Here is a 22,757-nt window from a genome sequence, read left to right on the forward strand (position 1 = left end):
AGGCGTGGAGCCAATCAGCCTGGCAGCTGAGGCAGCATCATCAGTCACCGGACAGGACTGTGTGGGAAACAGCCAGTTCAGGCAGATGTGCCTCAGCAGGCAGCCAGCAAGGGGGAAGCAAAGAGGAACTGGCTTGGGGATGATGATGGGGCTGCCCAGGGGAGACCAGTGTTGGAAATATTTTCCTATTTGGTGATGGGGGGAGGGAAAGGAGTAAGCAGTGGAGCCCCCCTTTTGGGTATCACCCCAGAAAACTTCCATCACCCGGCTGACTGCTATTAATAAGACAGAGCAGAGGCTTGTTAAAGTTGTAAAAAGAAGTTGTTTACTCACGGTTCCATTGAATGCACTTTTACCGCATCTGATGAGGATCAGAAGTTCAGCTGACACTCACAGATGGCAAGGCGCTGGAGCTTGTGCTTAAGATGGTGTGGGCATCAGAGCCCCTGGTGTGCCCATCTTAACAGGTTGGTGACCAGAGGACAAAAGGGGAACATGCTCAGAGGAGAAGGGAAGGATAAAAGGTTAGGGCCACACCCCACAAGGATCACAGAGAGATCCACAGAGTTAGAAAGGTCTGGGCCACTGGACAGTAGTTCTGTACACTATTCTGCCCCCTCTGCAGCAGATAAGTTGCACCAACTCCAACAGCCAAGGAGCAGCAGTCTGCAGATGCCCTGATGCCCCTCAGCTCACACATAGAAAGTCTTCATTGAGCCACCTGCCCAGTGATGGAGCAGGGAATGATCCGTGGCATCCACAGGCACAGGGGCTCATGCCTGCCCTCCCACACCATTTGGGCTCTCAGTTGTGACCTTATTTTTACCTGTCTATGTCCCTTGTCCTCTCCGAGCTTCTCTCCTCTCTTGATCACTTCAAACAAGTCTTAAATGGAAATGGGCCTGGTAGGGGGACCCTGCTGAGCTAGGGCCTGTCCCAGGGGCAGATCAGGGTGACCTACAACGGGCCTTCTTCCCCCAGCGGGAACGAACTTCTGTGATTCTGGACCCAGCTTGTACTGCAAAGGGGAGGATGCCAAACAGCAGGCTGGAGTTGCTCCCATGTGCCTCTGGGACCATGGACCAGCCAAACCCAGTGCCAGATTTAGACACAAACAAAACAAACTACAGTTTTTTTTGTTGTTCAGTCATTAAGTTGTGTTCAACTCTTCATCACCCCATGGACTGCAACACTCCAGGCCCCCCATCTACCACTAACTTCCAGAAATTGTGCAGATTCATGTTCATTGCCTCGGTGACACTATCTAACCATTTCATTCTCTGCCGCCCCCTTCTCCTTTTGCCTTCAGTTTTTCATGGTCAAGAAGCCTTCAGATCTTGCAGCTGCTCCATTCGTTCTGGTCTCTCGATGCACAACATGAAACGGGAGTTTGTGACATCCACCCCGGAGCGAGGAACGAGGTGCTGCAGGCCCCCTGGACGGATCGGAGAGACCCCTCCCCTCGTATTTATCCTGTTACGGGGCTAAGCAGGGCAGCTTCTCCCTCTTCTGGTTCCATCTCCTGCTGAGGCTCCTGCCCGGGGAGGCTCCACCCGGCGACAGGCCGGTCAGCGCGGAGCCCTTTTCCCATTGGCGGTGCTGAACGGCTCCCCCGCACCCCAGCCTGGCCCCCTCGCTGCGCACTCGCGGGGCCTCCGCCTCGCTGGACGCGCGTCCTTCGCCCGCAGCCCCACCGGCCGAGCAGAGAGGATGGGGTCCGGGGAGGAAGCCCTGGTGCTGCCCCTTTGCCTCCTGGTGCTCTTTGCGCTGCCCGGCGCCGCACCCGTCGCAGGTGAGGGCAGGGGGGGGGGGTCGCAGAAGCTGTGCGGGGCGACCCTGAAGCGTGTTGGGGGAGCGGCTTGAGCCGGCGCTGGGGGTCTTTCCAGATCCCCCCCGCACAGCAGGCGAGGGGAGTGCAGAAGGATTTGCCGTGGCGGGGGGAGCACAGCGCAGTTCCCCCGCGAGTGGCAGGCATGCGACAAGCCCGCCCCCGCGCCCTTCCCCTCCGCAGCCGAAGGTCCTTCATTCCGCGCCTGGTGCGCCGCATCCCTTGCAGCGGGGGGGGGGGCTTCGATGTTCGACGGGGGGGGCTGTCTCCAAGCTTCCTGGGAGGGGGCGGCAAGGCAGGGCAGCCACGTGCGCAGAGGAGGGAGGAGATCAGGCCCGGGAGGGCGCGGAGGACCTCGGTGGAAGGAGGAAGGGAGAGATGAGACGGGATTCCTATTCACAGGTGGATCTGCGCGGTGATAACGCCCCTTCCACAGAGGTGGTGGGGAAGCCCACAGATGTCCATAGGGAAGGGGGCAGTGAAGGTGAGGGATGCCAGCGCATGACCCCATGCAGTGGGCGGGGCAACACCCCAGGTGGTGGGCGTGGTGATGTACCATCACTCCTCCCCCACTGGTTTTTTGGCTGTACCTTTTGATAGAACACATTCCGCATGAAATGACACATTGCTTGACATATGACATCCTCTAAACTGCAAGTTTAGTGATTTTGGTCACTAGTACTGTCACACTCCCCCCCCCCCCACGTCAACTTACTAGCACCTTATTGCAGCAGCTTTAAGCACTGGGACCCACTTTTTAGAATGACAATCTGTCCAAGACCCTCCAGAAGTGATGTCATGGTGGAAGTGTAATCATCAGGCAAATTAAAATAAATAAGTATAAATAATTAAAGCGAAACAAATAATTAAATAAGCAGAAGCCAGCCCTGTTCCACCAAGTGAATTTCCTCTGTGACTTGCCTGCAATAACACCTCCCTCCAAAACCAGTAAGGTTTTCATCCCTACCCAGTGCCCAGTTCAATTGAAGAACTTCTGTTTAAACCAGATCACTGTCAGGATCTGCCTGGCTCTGCAAGTCTCAAAAAGGTTAACCTTATCAGCTGAAGCCTCTGTTTTGATCCTTCATAGTGGGGGGGGGGGGGGCTGCCTTCTGGAGCATTTGTTGAGCTCCAGTTCCACCAGATCAGGACCATTCTGGTCTTCTTGCATTCCCATTTGCCTGACCTGACTACAAGCCAAGGCACGTTTGCACCTGACCTTGTGGCTTAGTTTCGCTTTCCTTAAGGCTCAATCTATTCACCAGCTTGGAGGGAGGGACCTCCTTCTTAGGTGTTTTTGGGAGGTTGCATTCATTGGATCAGTACCATTCTGGTGTTGGATTCCTCTCAGCCTGCCCTTTCCAACAGACTAAGACAGTTTTGTCTATTCTTGAGTAAACGCATGATACAGCTCAGTTTCACTTTCCATTGGGCTCAATCCATTTTTTGTTTTCTGGTTTTTTGCAAATAACTTTTGATAGAAAGGAGATACAGGTCCAGCCTATTTATGCACGGATTTTTTATACATGATTTTGACTCGACAGGAATGGCCCCTGCAAATGAGAAGGAATGTGCTGATCCCTGGAGAAGGGGAAAATGTACCCCTTTAAAATCAATTTTAAAAACTGAACAGTCCTTTAACAACAGCCTCCTTAATGAGAGAGAGAGAGAGAGAGAGAGAGAGAGAGAGAGAGAGAGAGAGCGCAGCTGGTTGACAATCCATCAATCCTTCTCTCCCCAGTGGTCCCCTCCCTTCCCCCTGAACACATGAAAGAAAGGTGATCCCTTTGCATTGGTTAAGGAAGGGGCTGAGTGAAAGCTCTCAGCTCTTTGTAAGCTCTTGGAGAAGGACTGATTGATGGATTGTCTTGTTAATGTCTCTTATATTATATCACAAAGGTCAGCAAGGCTGTTTTTAAATCACCCCAGAAAAGAAACTTTGTTTTTTAAATTGATTTGCTATAGTGCGTTTTTTGCCATCCATGTGAGCGCTTGGAATGGAACCTATGTGAATAATTAGTCTCAACCTGTATTTCACTCTGGTTTTTTGCATTGCATTCTGCTGGAAATTCCGCATCCAACGGTATATAACACAACAGTATTACTCCTAACCACCATGATTTTAGCGTGTCACCCCCCAGTGCTCATCACTCCCCCAGTGCGTGTCACCCAGTGCGATCTGCACCACCCACACCCCCTAGTAACGCCACTGGAAGGGGGTTTGGTTAGGACCCGCCCTGGACCTCAGGGGTGACAGACTCCCCTTTGTCCTGACTTCAGCCAGGCAGACTCTCAGTTCCTCTGATCTGCCACAGGCCCCCTACCATGGACAGTCTGCTATGGGTCATCATCAGGGCTATTCTTTGGAGAGGTGGGGAGGGGTGCTTGGATCATCGGTCTTCACTTTCAGTGATCCTTCTTGTTGGGTGCTGGAGAGTGTGGGGTCTCCTGAGGAGCCTGGCCAAGTCCCTGTACAGCTCACTTAGTCTTTCTCAAAGGCATAAAAATGGGGAGGGTGAGGGGGCCATAGGCCCCAGGTGCCAAGTTGCAGGGGGCTGACACCACTAGTGACCAAAATAACTAAAATCACAATTATGAGGAATAATACCATCATGTCAGATACCATTTGATGTGTAATTTACAGTGGAATGCAATGAAACAAGCCAGAGTGGAATATTGCCATTCTATCAAATGTTACAACCAAATAAACAGAAAACAAAAATACAGCTGTATTATGTAACAAAAAGATTTTCTTAACTCAAAATGAACCAATGAGACTGATAATTTGACGAGCCAATGAGATGTTGTTATGACACAGCATGTAACCAATAAGATGTTGATAAAGTGACACACTTGGGGGGAGGTGACACCAACAGTGACCAAAATTGTGGAAATAGTGGTTTTCAGGAATAATACCATTATATACCATTTGATGTGTAATTTACAGCAGAATGTAGTGAAATATCTATATCCTTACAGCAGAAATATCTTACAGCAGAAAGTGCGTTGAAATATCTATATCCTATCGAAGGTATAACCTAATAACCAGAAAAGAAACACAATAGCTTTATGTCACAATAAGTGGATTTCCTTAACTCAAAATTGACCAATGAGCTTGAGTGTTATGAGAGCTAACAAGGTGTAATTAAGACCCAACAGGGAACCAATATGTTATCAGTCTGCTCCCTTTTCCATGTTCACAGCTAATACTCAAACTGCTATTCAGTTGTCTGAGTGCCATCAAGTTGACAGTTTTTTTTTTGTTGGCACCAACCCTAGTGATGGTGGGTATGTTTGGTGTTGTTGGCTGCTTTGATGACTTTTTAAGTGAATTCTTGACATTCATAGTGGGCTCTAGCCTATCAGTGGTGATTAACTATGATGACTATGTTGAACCTCCAGATGAAAGGGCAGTATGTCACTGAGTCAGGGATGGATCCAGCATTTGTGTTCAAAGGGGGGATGAGCACTCTTAACTCCAGAGGCCAGGTCAACCAGGTGGGTAGACCGAACTTCAGCTACACTGAACTTCAGCCTTTGTGGCTGAGGTTTACCGGGTGGGTAGACCTAGGCTCCCACCTCGTCTTGGAGCCCAGATCTACCTGCTGGGTAGACCCATTCTGACTGTCCACTGGAGCCATCTCTTCCAGGTGGGTAGACTTCCTGGTTGAATTTTGGTCTTTGTGGCTGAGGTTTGCTGGGTGGGTAGGCCTGGGCTCCCACATGGACTTAATTTTGTTGTATTAATTAATGGGGGACGCTGTCAAAAATTTATGAGCCCTGGGTATCAAATGATGTAGCTATTCCACTCTCTCCCCATATTCAGTGGAGGACACATATATGGACATGGTGTTCTTCCAGGAGAGCTTCCCCTCACAGAAGCAGTCTGGGGAGTACTTGCAGGAGAACAGTGAGGAGGAGATCTTCCACGTGGACTTGAACAAGAAGGAGACAGTCTGGAGGCTGCCAGACTTCACCACCTACGCTGAGTATGATGCACAAGGAGCCCTGAGCATAATGGCCCTCATGAAGACGAACATGGAGACCCTCATGCAGCTCAGCAACCGGACACAAGCCCAGGACGGTACTGGAAGGACTGGGTTAGAGCACCCCCCACCCCACTGGCCCCTCCACATCCCAGACCTCGCACACCAGAGACCCTTGCAGGAAATAGGGAGAGGCAGAGAGAGAAAAAACAGAAATTAAAGGAGTAAAGCTGTAGATATTTGAAGCCAAAGAAAAGGGAGAAAGATTGAGAGAAAGACCAGCCTGCCTCTGCCTTGCTGAAGCCCTGACGACCTCCCGGTGTGATTCAGGACCTGATATTTCTGTCCATGGAGCCCCATGGATCTTAAAAGAAAATGTGCACACTGCATCAGTTTGCTATGGGGCTGCTCTTGGGCTTATTATTATTCTCTGGGATAATAGTCTCTGGGAAAGGAAGAGGAGGTGAATTGAGAGTGGAGAAGAGGAGAGGGCTGGGCTACAGCACTGAGGATGCTTGGTCCATACCTTCAGACTGGGAGATCTCGGGTCAGTCCTGACACCCAGGACTGTGTCATCCAAAATGCCATGAGACCAGGAGCCCCAGAATCTCTGGCCCAAGCAGTTCAGGAAGGACAGACTCTATTCCTCATTCCTCCAGGGAGGGCAAAGGTGCATCTTTCATAAGAACATAAGCACTGCTGGATCAGGACACAGGCCCATCTAGTCCAGCTTCCTGTATCTCACAGTGGCCCACCAAATGCCCCAGGGAGCACACCAGATAACAAGAGACCTCATCCTGGTGCCCTCCCTTGCATCTGGCATTCTGACATAGCCCATTGCTAAAATCAGGAGGTTGCGCATTCACATCATGGCTTGTAACCCGTAATGGATTTTTCCTCCAGAAACTTGTCCAATCCCCTTTTAAAGGCATCCAGGCCACATGCCGTCACCACATCCCGTGGCAAGGAGTTCCACAGCCCGACCACACGCTGAGTAAAGAAATATTTTCTCTTGTCTGTTCTAACTCTCCCAACACTCCATTTTAGTGGATGTCCCCTGGTTCTGGTGTTATGTGAGAGTGAGAGAGATGCAGTCCATCCCCTGCATAATTTTGTATGTCTCAATCATGTCCCCCCTCAGGCACCTCTTTTCTAGACTGCAGAGTCCCCCACACTCTGTAGCCTTTCCTCATAAGGAAGGTGCCCCAGCCCAGTAATCATTTTGGTTGCTCTCTTCTGCACCTTTAACCATTTCCACTATATCATTTTTGAGTTGCGGTGACCAGAACTGGACGCAATACTCCAGGTGTGGCCTTACCATCGATTTGTACAACGGCATTATAATATTAGCAGTCTTATTCTCAATACCTTTTCTAATGATCTCAAGCATGGAATTAGCCTTCTTCACTGTTGCTGCACATTGAGTTGGCACTTTCATTGAGTTGTCCACCAGCACCTCAAGATCTCTCTCCTTATCCATCACAGACAACTTCTTTGTCCCAATGTGCATGACTTTACATTTACTTACATTGAAACACACCTGCCATTTTGCTGCTCATTCTCCCAGTTTGGAGAGATCCTTCTGGACCTCCTCACAATCTCTTCTGGTCTTCACCACTCGGAAATATTTGGTGTCATCCACAAACTTGGCCACCTCGATGCTGAGCCCTGTCTCCAGGTCATTTATGAACAGGTTGAAGAGCACCAGTGCCATGACAGATCCTTGGGGCACACTGCTTTTCACCTCTCTCCACTGTGAAAATTGCCCATTGATACCCACTCTCTGTTTCCTGATCTTCAACCAGGTCCCAATCCATGAGAGGACCTGCCCTCAAATTCCCTGACTGTGGAGTTTTTTCAGTAGCCTTTGGTGAGGGACCATGTCAAACGCCTTCTGAAATTTCAGATATTTAATGTCCACGAGTTCTCCCGCATCCACATGCCTGTTGACCCCTTGTGAGGCAAAACGTACCCTTACAGAAGCCAGGCTGATTCTCCCTCAGCAAGGCTTGTTCGTCTGTGTGTTTTGAGATTCTATCTTTGATGAGGCATTCCACCATCTTACCCGGTATAGATGTTAGGCTGACCGGCCTATAGTTTCCCGGGTCCCCCCTCTTTCCCTTTTAAAAGATTGGTGTAACATTTGCTATCCTCCAATCCTCTGGCACTGTGGCCGTTTTGAGGGACAAGTTGCATATTTTAGTCAAGAGATCAGCAACTTCATTCTTCAATTCCTTAATAACTCTTGGGTGGAGGCCATCAGGGCCTGGTGACTTATTGATCTTTAATTTATCAATGAGGTCTGAAACATCTTCTCTTTTAACATCCATCTGACTTAATTCCTTGGTCAGGAGGGGCCATTTGGGCAGCAGTATCTGCCCGAGGTCTTCTGCCGTGAAGACGGATGCAAAGAACTCATTTAATTTCTCTGCCATCTCTAAGTCTCCTTTTATCTCCCCTTTCCCTCCCTCACCATCCAGAGGACCAACCGCTTCTCTGGCGGGTTTCCAGCTTCTAACATATTTGAAGAAGCTTTTATTATTCCCCTTAATGTTGCTGGCCGTGTTTTCCTAATAGTTTCCCTCAGCCTCCTGTATCACCTTCTTACATTTCTTTTGCCACAGTTTATGTTCCTTTTTCTTCTCATTAGGGCAAGACTTCCATTTACGGAAGGGCTTCCTTGCCCTTTACGGACTCTCTAACTTGGCTCGTTAGCCATGCGGGCACCTCCTGGACTTAGTGGAGCCCTTCTTCCTTTGCAGTATACACTTCTGTTGGGCCTCTATTACTGTTGTTTTAAGCAGCCTCCATGCACTCTGGAGAGATTGGACTCTTTTTACCAGTGTAGGGGACTCGTCACTGAATTGGACTCAAGTCGCAAAAATGCATGATTTTGGGTGATTCAGCAACTCATGTACATGGATGACTGAAAAAGACTTGAGTCAGGGCCGCCCTGACTTGCATTTATTCTGACAAGTACTGACTTGAGTCTACCTGTCTCTGGGTATACTTGCTTACTGTTTCCGCAGTGTGGAGAACCTTGGGGGGGCAAACATTCTGATCGAGCAAGAGGGGTGGTGGTGGGAGTGAGCTCTTTTTCCCCATTCTGATAGGAAGGAAGGAACCAATGATCATTGGAGAAAGTATGGGCTTTTGGATATTTTTATTGGTTGAAGGGGAGCAGGAGGAGGAGCCCAAGGAGTTTCTTGCCTTACAATTGGCTGCAAAAGCTCCACAAGGCAGGTGGAAACTCTTTTGTCCAGTTCTACTTTCGAAGCTTAGGACTTCTTGGCTCTGTTGTTACACTTGGGGGAGCAAGCCTCATTGAATGACCAGCTGAAGTGGGACTACTTCTGAGTAAAACTGCAAGGATTGGGTCATCCTGGTAAGCCTCCCAGCTGCTGTTTGTGACCCTCCTCCCTCTTGCCGCTTCTGTCCCAGCTCTCACTCAGTTCCTCCCACCCTCCTGCCCTCTTTACGGATGGGCAGGAACATCAGGGGACTGCTCAAAGACGGCTCCGACACACTCTCCACTGGCAGCGGCCCCATTTTTTCCACAGTTGGCTTTTTAAAGGGGGAGGGACTCGATTCGAGTCCATTAGAGTCGCTAAAGGGTGACTCGAAGACTCGGAAAGTGCCCCCGTTATGACTCAAGTTGAGTCGTGGGGGGCAGTGACTCAGTAACTTGACTCGAGTCAAGCCATGCTGAGTTTTCCCAACAGTGCTTTTTACCTTGCGTTTCCACTTCCTTCTGACTAGCTTCCTCATTTGAGGGAATTCTTCCCTTTGGAAGTCAAGGGTTTTTGTACCAGATTTGCTTGGCACTTTTCCCCCGACATGCATGGCAAAACAGATCACAGCATGGTCGCTGTTCCCCAATGGCTCAGTAACATTGACATCTCTAACCAAGTCCTGAGTGCCGCACAATATTAAATCCAGAGTCACCTGCCCTCTGGTGGGCTCCATGACTAGCTGTTGCAAGGCATAGTCATTTAGCATGTCAAGGAATCCGGTCTCTCTTTTGTGACCAGAACATGAATTGACCCAGTCGATGTGAGGATAATTGAAGTCCCCCATGATTACAACCCTGTCTCTCCTCGATACCTCCCTAATCTGTTTCCTCATTTCAAGGTACCCTTCAGGTTTCTGGTCCGATAGCATGCCCCTAGTATTACATCGCTCCTCCAACCTGGTAATTTAACCCACGGAGATTCTATGGTGGAGCAGGACCAGCCTTCATTCTCTACTTCTATCCCTTCCTTAACATAAATGGCCACCCCGCCTCCAACACGCCCCTCCCTGTCGCTCCTATAGAGTTTATAGCCCGGAATTGCGGTTTCCCACTGTTTCTTCGCATTCCACCAGGTTTCCGTTATGCCCACTATGTCAATGTTTTCCCTAGTAACGAAACTTTCCAGTTGTCCCATCTTTGCTCAGAGACTTTGGGCATTTGCATAAAAGCACTTGTATATGGAGCCCCCCAAAATGGACTGCATATTTGCTCCTTTATCCCTGCAGCCTCTCATTCCGCTGGACTGGCTATCACTTCCCATCATGCTTCCACTCCCAGTTCCCATTCTGTCACTACTTTGTTGTTGTTTCCAGCCCATTTGATCTTCACAACACCCTGGAAAAGTAGGGGAGGCTCAGCAAGAAGGTGAAGAACTTGAGGTTACTCTCAGGGAATTGCATGGCTGAGTGCAGGGATTTGATCTCCTGCTTGACCCCAAGCATTAATGACTACACTATGCTTAGGACCAACCTTAGGAGTTGTGGGGCCCAATGAGAAATATATTTGCAGGGGCCCCTATTCACCAAAACAAGCAGCAGCGGTGAGCCTGGGGCTAATGGCACCCACACAAATTACAGCACCAGAGAGTAATGTAACTGTCAACTGCTTTAGTTGGGCGCTGATTTTGAGCCAATTGGACCCAAGGGCAGCTGGGTGCTTGCTGCAGTCTCCTTGTGATACCTTGGCATAGAAGATTTAATGCTGTAGCATTGGCTACAGAGCTAGGTGCCAGCTGCAGGTGCTCTGCTCCTCTAGGCTCAGGGTCTGATTCAATCAAACTTGTCAAATTGCCCTAAGGCTGGCCCTGTCTCAGGGACCACATGTTCTCTGGGACCACATGGACTTGCTCAGTCCAGGCTGTGTCTTGTCTGCTGACTTGGCGCAGTGCTGCCTTGAAATGGCCTCTCAGACTCAGGCAAGTGTCACAATCTGCCAGCCTAGTGCAGGGCCCCCCTTAGGAGTGGAGCCCAGTTTGATGAAATTGGTCAAATTTGCCTAAGGCTGCCCCTAACTATGCAGCCCTTGAAAGATGTTGCAGGGTAAGCAATCTTCTGTGTTGCCTCATTTTCCATCTCACCTCTTGTGATGGAGGGACGTTCTGGTCAATAGCAGGCAGGCAGGCAGGGACATTCTGGTCCAGAAGTTGGAGGGGCTTTCTCAACAATTGCCTTCAAAGTTGCACATGTTGGCACCTCTGAGATGCACAGGAGGCCAAGCCAGTCTCAACACAGGAAATGCCCCAGTGCTTCTGCCAAAGAGGCAGGCACCTAGCTGTCTCCAGTAAAAGTTCTTCATTCCTTTTCTGTATGGTTTCAGAGCCCAGCTGGGCAGTCCCCTCCTTCCCTGATGATGCAAGAGAGCTCAGGGCTGGCCTTAGGAGCTGCGGGGTCCAGTGGGAAACATTCTTTGGAGGGCCTCCTCAGGTTCACAGCCAAGGTCTGAAGAATCTTAGTGATATAAATAAAATGTATTCTAGACATTCTGTCTCTGTGATAGAATGGAAAGCAATCAGAAGTGCCCTTAAAAAGTACATGTGCATTAATGGACCAAATGGATCTAAGCACATTTTAATATAAAATTACATACATGTGAGTCTACACGCAAAGAAACAAAATACGTAGATTAGCTTTGAAAAATAATTACAGGTTGAGTGTTAACACTGAATGCTAAAAATTGCATTAAATGAAATCCATTTTAAAAAACAATGACCCTTTGCTCAGTGGTTTAAAAATAACCTCACTTACCATTGTAATATAGGACAGCAATGGCAGGCAGGCAGGCAGGCAGGCAGGCAATCAATCAATCAATCAATCAATCGCTCTCCAGGTTCTTAGAAAGGCATCTCTCCATGGCAAACCATCTTCTCTTCCTCCTGATGATTATCACCTCCACTTTGCAGCTTTGCATTCTCTCACATGCTCCAGGGGGAAGGGGTTTGCCTTGGCATGAAGCCTTTCTAAGCACCTGGAGAGCGATTGATTGATTGATTGATTGTCTGCCTGTCTGCTACTGCTCTCCCGCATTACAGTGGTAAGCAATGGAAAATTTTTAAACCACAGAGCAAAAGGATGTTTTTCCTTTAATTTAAAGAGCTCTTCTCATCAGTTGAGTTAACCAAGAGTGAAAACTCTGTGGATAATTGGGTCATACCTATAGTAAAAGTCACTTGTTTTAGTGACTGAAATGGTTTAGTATAAATTTTATTTTTATTTTTTATTTTTACCCTTGCGTGGGGGCCCCTTAGGCGCTGGATCTAATTGGGAGCAATTGGTCCAGTTAGCTTAAAGCCAGCCCTCTGTGAGCTGACATCCGAAGGAGGAGATCTGCTGCCCTGATCACGTTAGTGATCATTCATTGTTCATAGACAAAGGATTATAAATTTTTCCCCATCTCTGCTCTCTTGCAAAGACCTTCAGCCTTTCCCACCTCCCTCAGCTGCTCTGCTGGAGAAAAGCAGCCCCTTCCCCCATTTTCCTAGACATACTGAAAAGGTTATCCTGTAAATCCCACTCTCCAATATGCAGCTGTTGCTGTGGGAGGAGGAGGGACACACACCCATGCATCTGTGGCTGAAATGAGAACTGCATGAGCACATAGAATACCCACCACCCCTTGTCCCCCACCCAGCACCCTCTTTCACACACATACCCCTGCTTGAGACTCACCTGGCAGACTGGAGGATGCAATGAAAACTCCCCCCCCCCCCAAAGACAGCAAGCTCCAAAATGAGCAAGCAGGAATCCACTTCTATGTGCAGGTGGCAGCACAAAAGCTCATGCGCTTGGACAGAAACTCCCTCGTTCCTGTGCAGATGTGCAATCCTCACACACCTGGTAATACAGTTTAGTGGTGAGAGGGCCCAGCACTCTGCATATGCTCAGATGCACTGCAGTTTGTCAGAGATATTCCTGTGTGCAGAACAGAATTAGCAGCCCCTGGGAAAGGTGTTGGTGTTGCAGAGGGTTCCTTCTGCAAATGCACCCACATCCCATCTTCTTTATTTGGGAGGTGAAAGTGGCCAAGGCAAAGAGAGTCTGGTGCCCCCTTCCACTGTTCAGCTTGGCTGCTTGTCCTGGGAACAGCAGAAGGGAGTTGCACAGAGAGGCATCAAGGTTGTGGAGAAACACCAATGTCTAGGGTGAGGCTGCGGGTTGGTTCCGATCAGGGGGCAGGGTGGTGGGACCTCTGGGGTAAGAAGGAAGCATTAGGTGCTGACCTTGTCCCTCTTTTTCAGTCGCTCCTTCAGCAACAGTGTACCCCAAAAAGCCCGTGGAAATGGGGGACCCCAATGTGCTCATCTGCTTTGTGGACCAGATCTTTCCCCCAGTGCTGAACATCACGTGGCTGAAGAACGGGGAGGTGGTTTCCCAGGGTGTGATGGAGACTAGCTTCTACCCCAGCTCAGAGGGCAACTTCCGCAAGTTCTCCTACCTGCCCTTCATCCCGGAGCCTGGAGACATCTATGTCTGCAAAGTGGACCACTGGGGCCTGACCGAGAGCCTGAGCAGGCTGTGGTGTAAGTGGGGAGGGGTGGTATTCTGAACCTTGAAAAGGCATCAAGTCAGGGCTAAGAAAAACAAAGTTGAGAGATGAAGAATGTGTGTGAGTGAAGCCCAGCTGCTTGTTGCATGATTGATTCTGCCTCTGCCAGCCCAAGGAAAGAATAAGAGTAGCCACGCCAGAGGCCTGCTCAGTCCCCTTCAGGGGTGTGGTGGGACATTTTAATGGGCATGAGCTTGTCATAAAACCTCCCCATGCTATAACCATGCCCCATTAAGACTGTCATTCTGTCCACACTTTCCTGAGATTAAGCCTCACTGAACAGAAGACATGCACGGGATTGTGCTCTAACAAGAACAAAGAAACAACTTGATTTTTTTTCCTTGGAGTGTTTCATTCTCCCTCCATTTATTCCTACTTCAAAAAGTATCATATTTCATTTAAAGGTGTGGCTCTTATCATCCCAGATCCTTGGAATGGGCTGTAAAATTGTTAAAACAACTGTATAAACATTGAAGGGTGGGATTAAAGAAGTATGTCCCCCTGTTTTTGAATTTGCACAGGGTTGGGTAACATGAATTACATAACATCAGAAGAGCCCTGCCCCACTGGATTAGGCTAAAGACCCATCTAGTCCAGCTTCCTGTATTTCACAGTGGCCCACCAGATGCCTCATTCTGAGGTGGCCTACTTCCAAACCAGGTTGCGCATACCCATCATGGCTTGTAACCTGTGATGAACTTTTCTCCAGAAATCTGTCCAATCCCCTTTTAAAGGTATCCAGGCCAGATGCCATCACCACATCCTGTGGCAAGTAATTCCACAGACTAATTACTTGCTGGATAAAGAAATATTTTCTTTTGTCTCTCTCCTGACACTCAATTTTAGAGGATGCCTCTTGGTTCTGGTGTTGTGCGAGAGGAACAAGAACACTAGGGAAAAGAACATCCCCCTATCCATACCCTGCATAATATTATACGTCAACCTTGTCCCCCCTTAGGCACCTTTTTTCTAGACTGAAGAGCCCCAAACACTGTAGCCTTTCCTCGTAAGAGAAGTGCCCCAGCTGAGTCATCGTTTTGGTTGCACTCTTCTGCACTTTTTCTATTTCCACTATGTCTTTTTTGAGATGTGGCGACCAGAACTGGACACAATACTCCAGGTGTGGCCTTACCATTGATTTGTACAATGGTATTATATTAGCTGTTTTATTCTCAATCTCCTTTTTTAATAAGCCCAAGCATGGAATTGGCCTTCTTCACCACTGCCACACATTGGGTTGACACTTGCATTGAGCTGTCCACCACCACCCCAAGATCTCTCTCCAGAGCTGTCACAGACAGTTTAGAACCCATTAGCCCAGTGGTTCTCAAACATTTTAGCCCAGGACACTTTTTAGCATGATAATCTGTTGGGACCCACCGGAAGTGATGTCATTACCCTGGAAGTGATGTCATGGCTAGAAGTGACATCATCAAGCAGGAAAAATCTGTAACAATCCTAGACTGCAATCCTAGTCCACACTTACCCTGAAGTAAGCCCCATTGACTATCATTGTTAAAAGCATATACACTGTAGCTTGTTAAATGTACAGATCTCCTCAAATACAGTAACATATGCATCAAGTCTAATGTACTAAAAATAAAATACTGAAATGAATGTGGACCTGTCCTGATCCACAGTTTGAGAAACAGTGCATTAGCCTCTATGTGAAGTTTTGATTTTTTGTCCCAATGTATATTACTTTACACTCACTTACATTGAAATGTATCTGCCATTTTGCATCCCATTCTCTTTGGAGAGATCCTTCTGGAGCTCTTCACAATCCCTTCTGGTCTTCAACACCTGGAAATTTTCTTGCCATCTACAAACTTGACCACCTTGCTGCTTAACCCTGTCTCCAGGTTAGGAGAGACATACTGTCCCTCAGGAAGCCTGTGGGAAAGATGATGACCCAAGACACTTATATAGCCCCTTAGGCACGTTTCTCAGTTTGCCCCCGGCTGAGCCTGATGCTTTTCAGGCAAGGTCCTTGGGAAGCATTCCAGCTTATGATATCACCTACTGCCGGAGAGGTCCTGAGCTCCACGCCGTGGTCCACTCTGTGTCTGGGCTTCACCTTTATCTTTGCAGCCATCTGGAACCTACAACTTTTCTTCCAGGATGCTGAATCCTGTGCCCCCAGCTGCCCTCGTGCCGTTGGGAGCATGGTGTGACTAGGTGCACCTTAGGCGCCACCTTAGGTGTAAGCAACGTGTCACTTATGGGCGCCTTGGAGAGGTTACTAGGAGAACTGCAAGGCATCTTGGCCAGGAAGGGGAGAATTGACAGGACGCTGGGATCTCTGGTCCCATAGTGCAGAAAATAAGATGGGTGGGGGGAGAGGGGAGGACTCGTGGGTCCTGCACCCACTGCCCAAGCTCACCTCTCCTCTGTCTGTACTCTCCCTTCCCAGACTCCAAGGAGCCAACTCTCCTCCCAGAGACGACGGAGAACATGGTGTGTGCCCTGGGCCTGTTGATGGGTATTGTGGGCATTGTTGCTGGCACCATCCTCTGCTTCAAGGCCAGGCAGGGGGATGGGGGCAGCCGTCTCCGGGGCATCAGGTAACTCACTCTGGGGGGGGGGTAACGCGCATGGGGCATGTGTGTGTTTTGACATGGTGCTAAGGGATGGGTGTGGTCCTGCTCAGATCTCTTATGTCTCTCTCTCAGTCCTTCAAGTCCCATTTAGGCCTCAGCCTGGAGCATGCTGGGAGCCACATGTCACTCCAATTCTGTTTGAGCCCCATATTTCAGAGCCAGAGAACACCCCAGCTCCTGGATTGGGCCCAGGACCCATCTAGCCAGTTTCACCACACTGACCCCCCCCCAATGCCCCAAAGGAGAGCCACCAAGTGGGGCAGAAAGACCTCAGCCCCCCCCCCCAATAGCACCTCTCAGGACCTGCTGTTCAGAAGCAGACTGAAGACCAGTTTGGAGCAGTCACTCTTTGGCTCCTCAACAGGAGGACACATGTTCTCTGTTCACCCATTTAGTGGCCCCAGCCTGGCTGGGAGGCTGTGTGCCTACAGGAGGTACAGAAATCCAGACCCTTGTTGCCTTTCTCAAAGAGCAGATCAGTGGCGGGGCCTTTGTGTTCTCAGCCCCCAAGTGCTGACTATAACTATTGAAAACATTGCTGAACTGCTCTTCCAGAGGCACAAGGGCAGAATCAGGCAGAGGCAGGAGTCGCCCCTGCCTCTCTCCTGGTGGGAGCTGATTGCAGGTGGTTTCCATCTGTAAGGAGGAAGGGGGATTTCTGACTTTGTGCCTCCTTCTCCAGGTCGCTCACCGGGTGGGCCAAGGAATCCCAGACTATGCTTCCAGAATAAATGGCATCAGGGAGAAGGAACACCTTTCCACTCAGGCACTTATTTTCTTTCAGAGGATGTAGATATTTGGCTGTGACAGGATGTTCAGATTATCTTTTTGGAGGCAAAGAAGATGCAGGGAATGGAGACAAGGAAAAAGGGAATGTTTTGTATGGAGGCAGGGAGACAGAGGCTGCAGATGTGCCGTCACCTGTCTTGTGGTCTGAGATGAGGAGAATGCCTCCCCACTAACAACACCTCTTGTCCCCAGGGGTTGGGTTGAGGAAGTCCAGACTTTGTTTCCAGAATAAATGACATCAGGGAGGAGGAACACTTTTCCAATCAGGCATTTATTTTCCTTCAGAGAATGTAGATTTCTAGCAAGTGCCAGGATGTTCAGAAGGGAAGGTTTTTATAGAGGCAAATAAGGCCGGGAGAGAGTTGCAAACATGTGGGAGTCGTCCATCTTGTGGTCCGAAAGTAGGAGGAGGATACCTCCACCCTAACAGCATCTCTCCTTCCTTTTCAGATAATTTTGGGCGGCAGCATACAGACCACTCCTCTCCTCTCCTTTGTGCCTCTTGCTAAGGCTTTGTTGCTGTGATCAGCTTGAAGGACCTGGTACCTGCTCACCCGACTGACCCACTTGGTCCCACTCACAGTTCCTGGCTGGCTGCAAATAAGCAGGGCGCCTGATGCGACTGAGCTGTTCCAATGGCTTGAGCTGGCCTAGGAACGACATACCCAAAGGACTTGTAAACTCTGCCCTTCAAAACAGGGGCTTACTTTCTGCTAATCACAGGATGGGATGAGAATCTCTGAGGGGCAGGGAAGCTACTATACCTGCCCATTAAAAATCTTTCTCCTCTTGGAGACTTCTCACCAGGTCTCGCTCCCATATTTTTCAAGCCTGCCCTATGAGCTAGAAACTTGGGTTTTCTTTTAACAGAAGGTGACTTTCTTAGCATACTGAATTCTGCCTCTAATATACTGTACAGAATGATTTGCGGAAAACTCTCAAGCCTGTCCTGTGAATGGGGTGAATTCCCAGCACTTTTAGAGGCAGCAGAACATGGAACAGACCTTCAACCTGTGTGCTGAAGACAGTGATTTTCAACCTTTTTCAACTCACAGCACTTACAAGGCACTAAAATTGTCAAGGCTGCCAGTGGGGGGGTGGGCACACATCCCCCATTAACCATACTAATAATGGTTCTTCCCCCAAATTTCTGTGGCACACCTGTGGACCACTCACAGTACACCAATGCAGCTCACAGCAGGGCGAGGAGGCCAGGGCCCCAGACACCGCCCTTCTCTTCCCTTGAGAATTGGGCAGCAAACCAATGTGCCATGGCACAGTGGTTGAAAATGGTTGGCTTAAGAACTTGGACAGAGTTCTGGGCAGCTTTACAGCACAATCCTATGCATTTCTACTCAGAAGTAAGTCTCACTGAGTTCAGTGGGGCTTACTCTCAGGTAAGCATGCAGGATGATGACTCCTCTCAGTTCTCTCTTCTGTATCAGTTTGCCAGAGCTCCTGTCAAGTGTAGATGTATGGAATAGGGGTGGGGGCCCTTCAGACAGAGGCAGGCTCTCTCCCCATCCCTTGATGTTGAGGGTGCAGCCCATGACTCTTTCAGGAGGTGGCATGCTGGATCCTGGAGAATCTGTGTGTGGGTGCTAAGGGTTGGTGCCTTGTACTGAGGACGTTTGTAGAGCAAAACGAAACTTTGTCCCATGAGCTGATGTTGACAGATGTGGTGCCAGGTGTGGTGGCTCTTCCCCAGAATCCAGTGGTTCCCAAACTTTGTCGGCCCACAGCTCCTTTGACCTACTGGCATTAACCAAGGTTCCCCATTATGTTACTTGTTTTGGAGGTGGTGTAAACCCACCTTTTGCACATTAGGATTTTCACTCCCCTCCCCCCTGAAAATAATTGGGATGAAAGGAGCTAGGCTTGTTTGCTTGCTGTGCTAGAATGTGACCCAAGGCTGCAAGAATCAGGCTCCAAGCACCAAACAAACCATGGAATTTCCTTCCCAGAGGTGTCTGGCTGACAAAGTCATCAAACTGCTACTGCTAGAGGGAGAGAAATTCAGGCCGGGGTTCCCTGAAGCATCAGTGAGCCAAGAAGGAAAGAGAATACCATTCTCTAGCTCTTCCTCTGAGAATGCTGACTTTGAGGCAGCCTTCAAGGGATGATTCCCCAGCTCCCCTGGTTGGTTTCCGTGGCTCCCCAGAGAGAAATGGCTCACAGTTTGAGAAATTTCTGTCTGAATCCTTCTCCTCCATCTCTGGCTAGTGGAGAGAATGTCTGTGTCAGTTCTGCACACAGCCCTGCAGTGCTGTAGCCCTCAGGTATGTAGCTCTGAGCAGCCCCATCAAGGAGGATTCCTCCTGCCCTGGCAGGTGGCAGTTGCAAAAAGAACCCCCAGAGCTATTCTTCTCACCCTGGGGGGAGATCCCAGTCAGGGCTGAGTGAAGCAGGGGTTTGGTCTCGTTTCTTCCATAAAGGTTCCAGATGGCATCTGGACAATCCTAATTTGAAATGTCACACACCTTTCTGTCCCTCTGTTTCCAAAAGAGCTAAAAAAAACTTACTTTTGGGAGGTGAGTTTTCAGTAGTTTTGTTTTTCCTATTTTTCTTTGATTGCTGGAGGGGTTTCTTTGCAACAGAAAGGCAGAAGTAGCTACACTGCATTTGTATAACATGTAGGACCCTGGATCTGGGAATGGTCCCACAAAACACAAGAGCCAGCAAGAAATGGGGATCTCAATCACTGTACCTGGAAGGGGACGGGAGAGGGTTATACAATTAAAACCCAAACTGTGTCCAGTAGATCATTTCACAACCCCAGATTCACAGGGCTGTTCCTGGGTGTGGTCTGCTCAAAATTTCCAACACTTCTTTTTATGGGAGACAAAAGGAGAGGAAATTACTTGCAAATGACCCAAACATTGCATAGTTGTTCAGCATTGGGATTTGGCAGCCTGGATCAGGAAACAGAGAGTGGGTGTCAGTGGACAATTTTCACAATGGGGAGAGGTGAAAAGCGGTGTGCCCCAAGGATCTGTCCTGGGACCGGTGCTCTTCAACCTCTTCATAAATGACCTGGAGACAGGGCTGAGCAGTGAGGTTGCAAAGTTTGCGGACGACACCAAACTTTTCTGAGTGCTGAAGACCAGAAGTGATTGTGAGGAACTCCAGAAGGATCTCTCCAAACTGGCAGAATGGGCAGCAAAATGGCAGGTGTGTTTCAATGTCAGTAAGTGTAAAGTCCTGCACATTGGGGCAAAGAATAAAAACTTCACATATAGGCTGATGGGTTCTGAGCTGTCTGTGACAGATCAGGAGAGAGATCTTGGGGTGGTGGTGGACAGGTTGATGAAAGTGTTGACCCAATGTGCAGCGGCAGTGAAGAAGGCCAATTCTATGCTTGGGATAATTAGAAAAGGTATTGAGAACAAAACGGCTAATATTATAATGCCGTTGTACAAATCGATGGTAAGGCCACACCTGGAGTATTGTGTCCAGTTCTGGTCGCCGCATCTCAAAAAAGACATAGTGGAAATGGAAAAGGTGCAAAAGAGGACTAAGATGATGTTGGGCTGGGGCACCTTCCTTATGAGGAAAGGCTACGGCATTTAGGCCTCTTCAGCCTAGAAAAGAGACACCTGAGGGGGGACATGACTGAGACATACAAAATTATGCAGGGGAAGGATAAAGTGGATAAAGAGATGCTATTTACACTCTCACATAACACCAGAACCAGGGGACATCTACTCAGACTGAGTGTTGAGTGAGTTAGGACAGACAAAAGAAAATATTTCTTTACTCAGCGTGTAGTTAATCTGTGGAACCCCTTGCCACAGGATGTGGTGATGGCATCTGGCCTCAATGCCATTAAAAGGGGGATGGATAAGTTTCTGGAGAAAAAATCAATTTGGTTACAAGCCATGATGTGTATGTGCAACCACCTGATTTTAGAAATGGGCTATGTCAGAATGCCAGATGCAAGGGAGGGCACCAGAATGCAGGTCTCTTGTTATCTGGTGTGCTCCCTGGGGCATTTGGTGAGCAGCTGTGAGATACAGGAAGCTGGACTAGATGGGCCTCTGGCCTGATCCAGTGGGGCTGTTCTTATGTTCTTATGAGCAGCATCAGGACAAGACATCTGCACTGATGCTGAGATGTGCTCATTCCAGCCCTCTGTGTGAGCCTTCGTCACAGGCCTAGAAGTAGCATGTAGTACATTTGGTTTTGATGTGATCTGAGGGTGGGGAGTATTACAGGTACCCAGCCTGCCTTACCAGCCTCTCCTTCACTTCTCAGTCAGGGCTGGAAACCCTATATCAGAATGTCAGATGCAAGGGAGGGCACCAGAATGAGGTCTCTTGTTATCAGGTGTGCTCCCTGGGGCATTTGGTGGGCTGCTGTGAGATACAGGAAGCTGGACTTGATGGGCCTATGGCCTGATCCCGTGGGGCTGTTCTTATGCTGCAGCAGTTGCCTGTACTGAGCAGAATGCTGGACTAGATGACCTCCATAGTCCCCTCCAACTTGAATGTACTCTAGGCCTGGAGGGGGTTGATAGAGAGGAGGAGGAGTGTGAGGGCCTAAGCCAGGAGTCTGCCTTTGAACCGGCTTCACTTCCCAGGCAGCGATGGCAGATCTTGACTTCAGGTCAGATCCCAGAGCAGCAGGGGTTTCCTTTGGAGCTCCCTCTCAGCTGCTTCTGCCCTTGTCACCTCCAAGTCCTGTGGATAATCCCACCGAGTTCGAAAAGTCTTTGGAGCCCAGGGCTACCCACCCATGTGGCATTGGCAACTAGATAGAGTAATATGGAAAACAAAACACACTTGTAAGTCTCTCTTAGAATCTTTTAAATATAGAAAATCATGCAGAAAATTAGTATCATTACATTTAGGTTCACACCAGAATGGAAAGTGTTCTGTGTATACTAAATTTTGCTTCTGCAGCAGCTGTAGCTCACAGCTGTGTCCCTGAGCTCCTATACACTCCTTCATGGTAAGCAGATCCACAAGCCAAGGAGTTATTGTAACAGGCCACTTTCCTCCCAGATTTGACATTGTGCAAAGGAGTGTCATGTATGCATTCCTCGGCCCAGCATATATGGCTTGCCATTAGGTGAAGTAGCTGCAGCCACACGCTCGTGGTAGTGTCCCCAGCATCCCTTGCGGGCAACAAGTCTGAGTAGATAGGAAAATGTCAGATCCCACGAAATTTCTGGGCCCCTCCTTTGGCCTCTGGGCCCTCTTTTTGACCCTGGGCCAGGGTACAAATTACCCCCCTTGAACCTGCTCTCCTAGGCCCTGCCTGGGTGCTGCAGAAGGATCTTCCCCATGAGATGTGGAGCTGCACCTCTCCCTTTACCTTCAAGAAGGTCTGGGGTGTGTGTGTGTATTTTGGAAGCTGGCTTGTGGTTTAGCTGCTGAGGAATTTTGTCTGGTGGAAGATGAAGTAATGTGTTGTTGGCAACCTTCAGTCTCGAAAGACTCTGGTATCGCGCTCTGAATGGTGGTTCTGGAACAGCGTCTAGTGTGGCTGAAAAGGCCGATTCGGGAGTGACAATCCCTTCCACACCGGGAGCAAGTGCAGTCTGTCCCTGGTCTGTCTCCCTGGCTGTGGGCCTTCCTTCTTTGCCTCTTAGCCTCAGACTGTTGGCCAAGTGTCTCTTCAAACTGGGAAAGGCCATGCTGCACAGCCTGCCTCCAAGCGGGCCGCTCAGAGGCCAGGGTTTCCCACCTGTTGAGGTCCACTCCTAAGGCCTTCAGATC

At 49.1% G+C, this 22,757-nt stretch overlaps 1 protein-coding gene across 1 annotated transcript; it reads left to right on the plus strand.

The window, feature by feature from the left end:
• The first annotated feature begins 1,651 nt into the window (after nt 1-1,651).
• LOC136640494 (RLA class II histocompatibility antigen, DP alpha-1 chain-like) lies at nt 1,652-17,840 on the plus strand. The gene is made up of 5 exons (XM_066615663.1): nt 1,652-1,792; nt 5,655-5,912; nt 13,341-13,622; nt 16,062-16,212; nt 17,488-17,840. Exons 1-5 carry the CDS (start codon nt 1,711-1,713, stop codon nt 17,489-17,491), a joined length of 777 nt encoding a protein of 258 aa, XP_066471760.1. The 5' UTR covers nt 1,652-1,710; the 3' UTR covers nt 17,492-17,840.
• Nucleotides 17,841-22,757: the final 4,917 nt, after the last annotated feature.

The sequence above is a fragment of the Tiliqua scincoides genome, chromosome 2 (genome assembly GCF_035046505.1).
Source record: "Tiliqua scincoides isolate rTilSci1 chromosome 2, rTilSci1.hap2, whole genome shotgun sequence".
NCBI classification, from domain to species: domain Eukaryota; kingdom Metazoa; phylum Chordata; class Lepidosauria; order Squamata; family Scincidae; genus Tiliqua; species Tiliqua scincoides.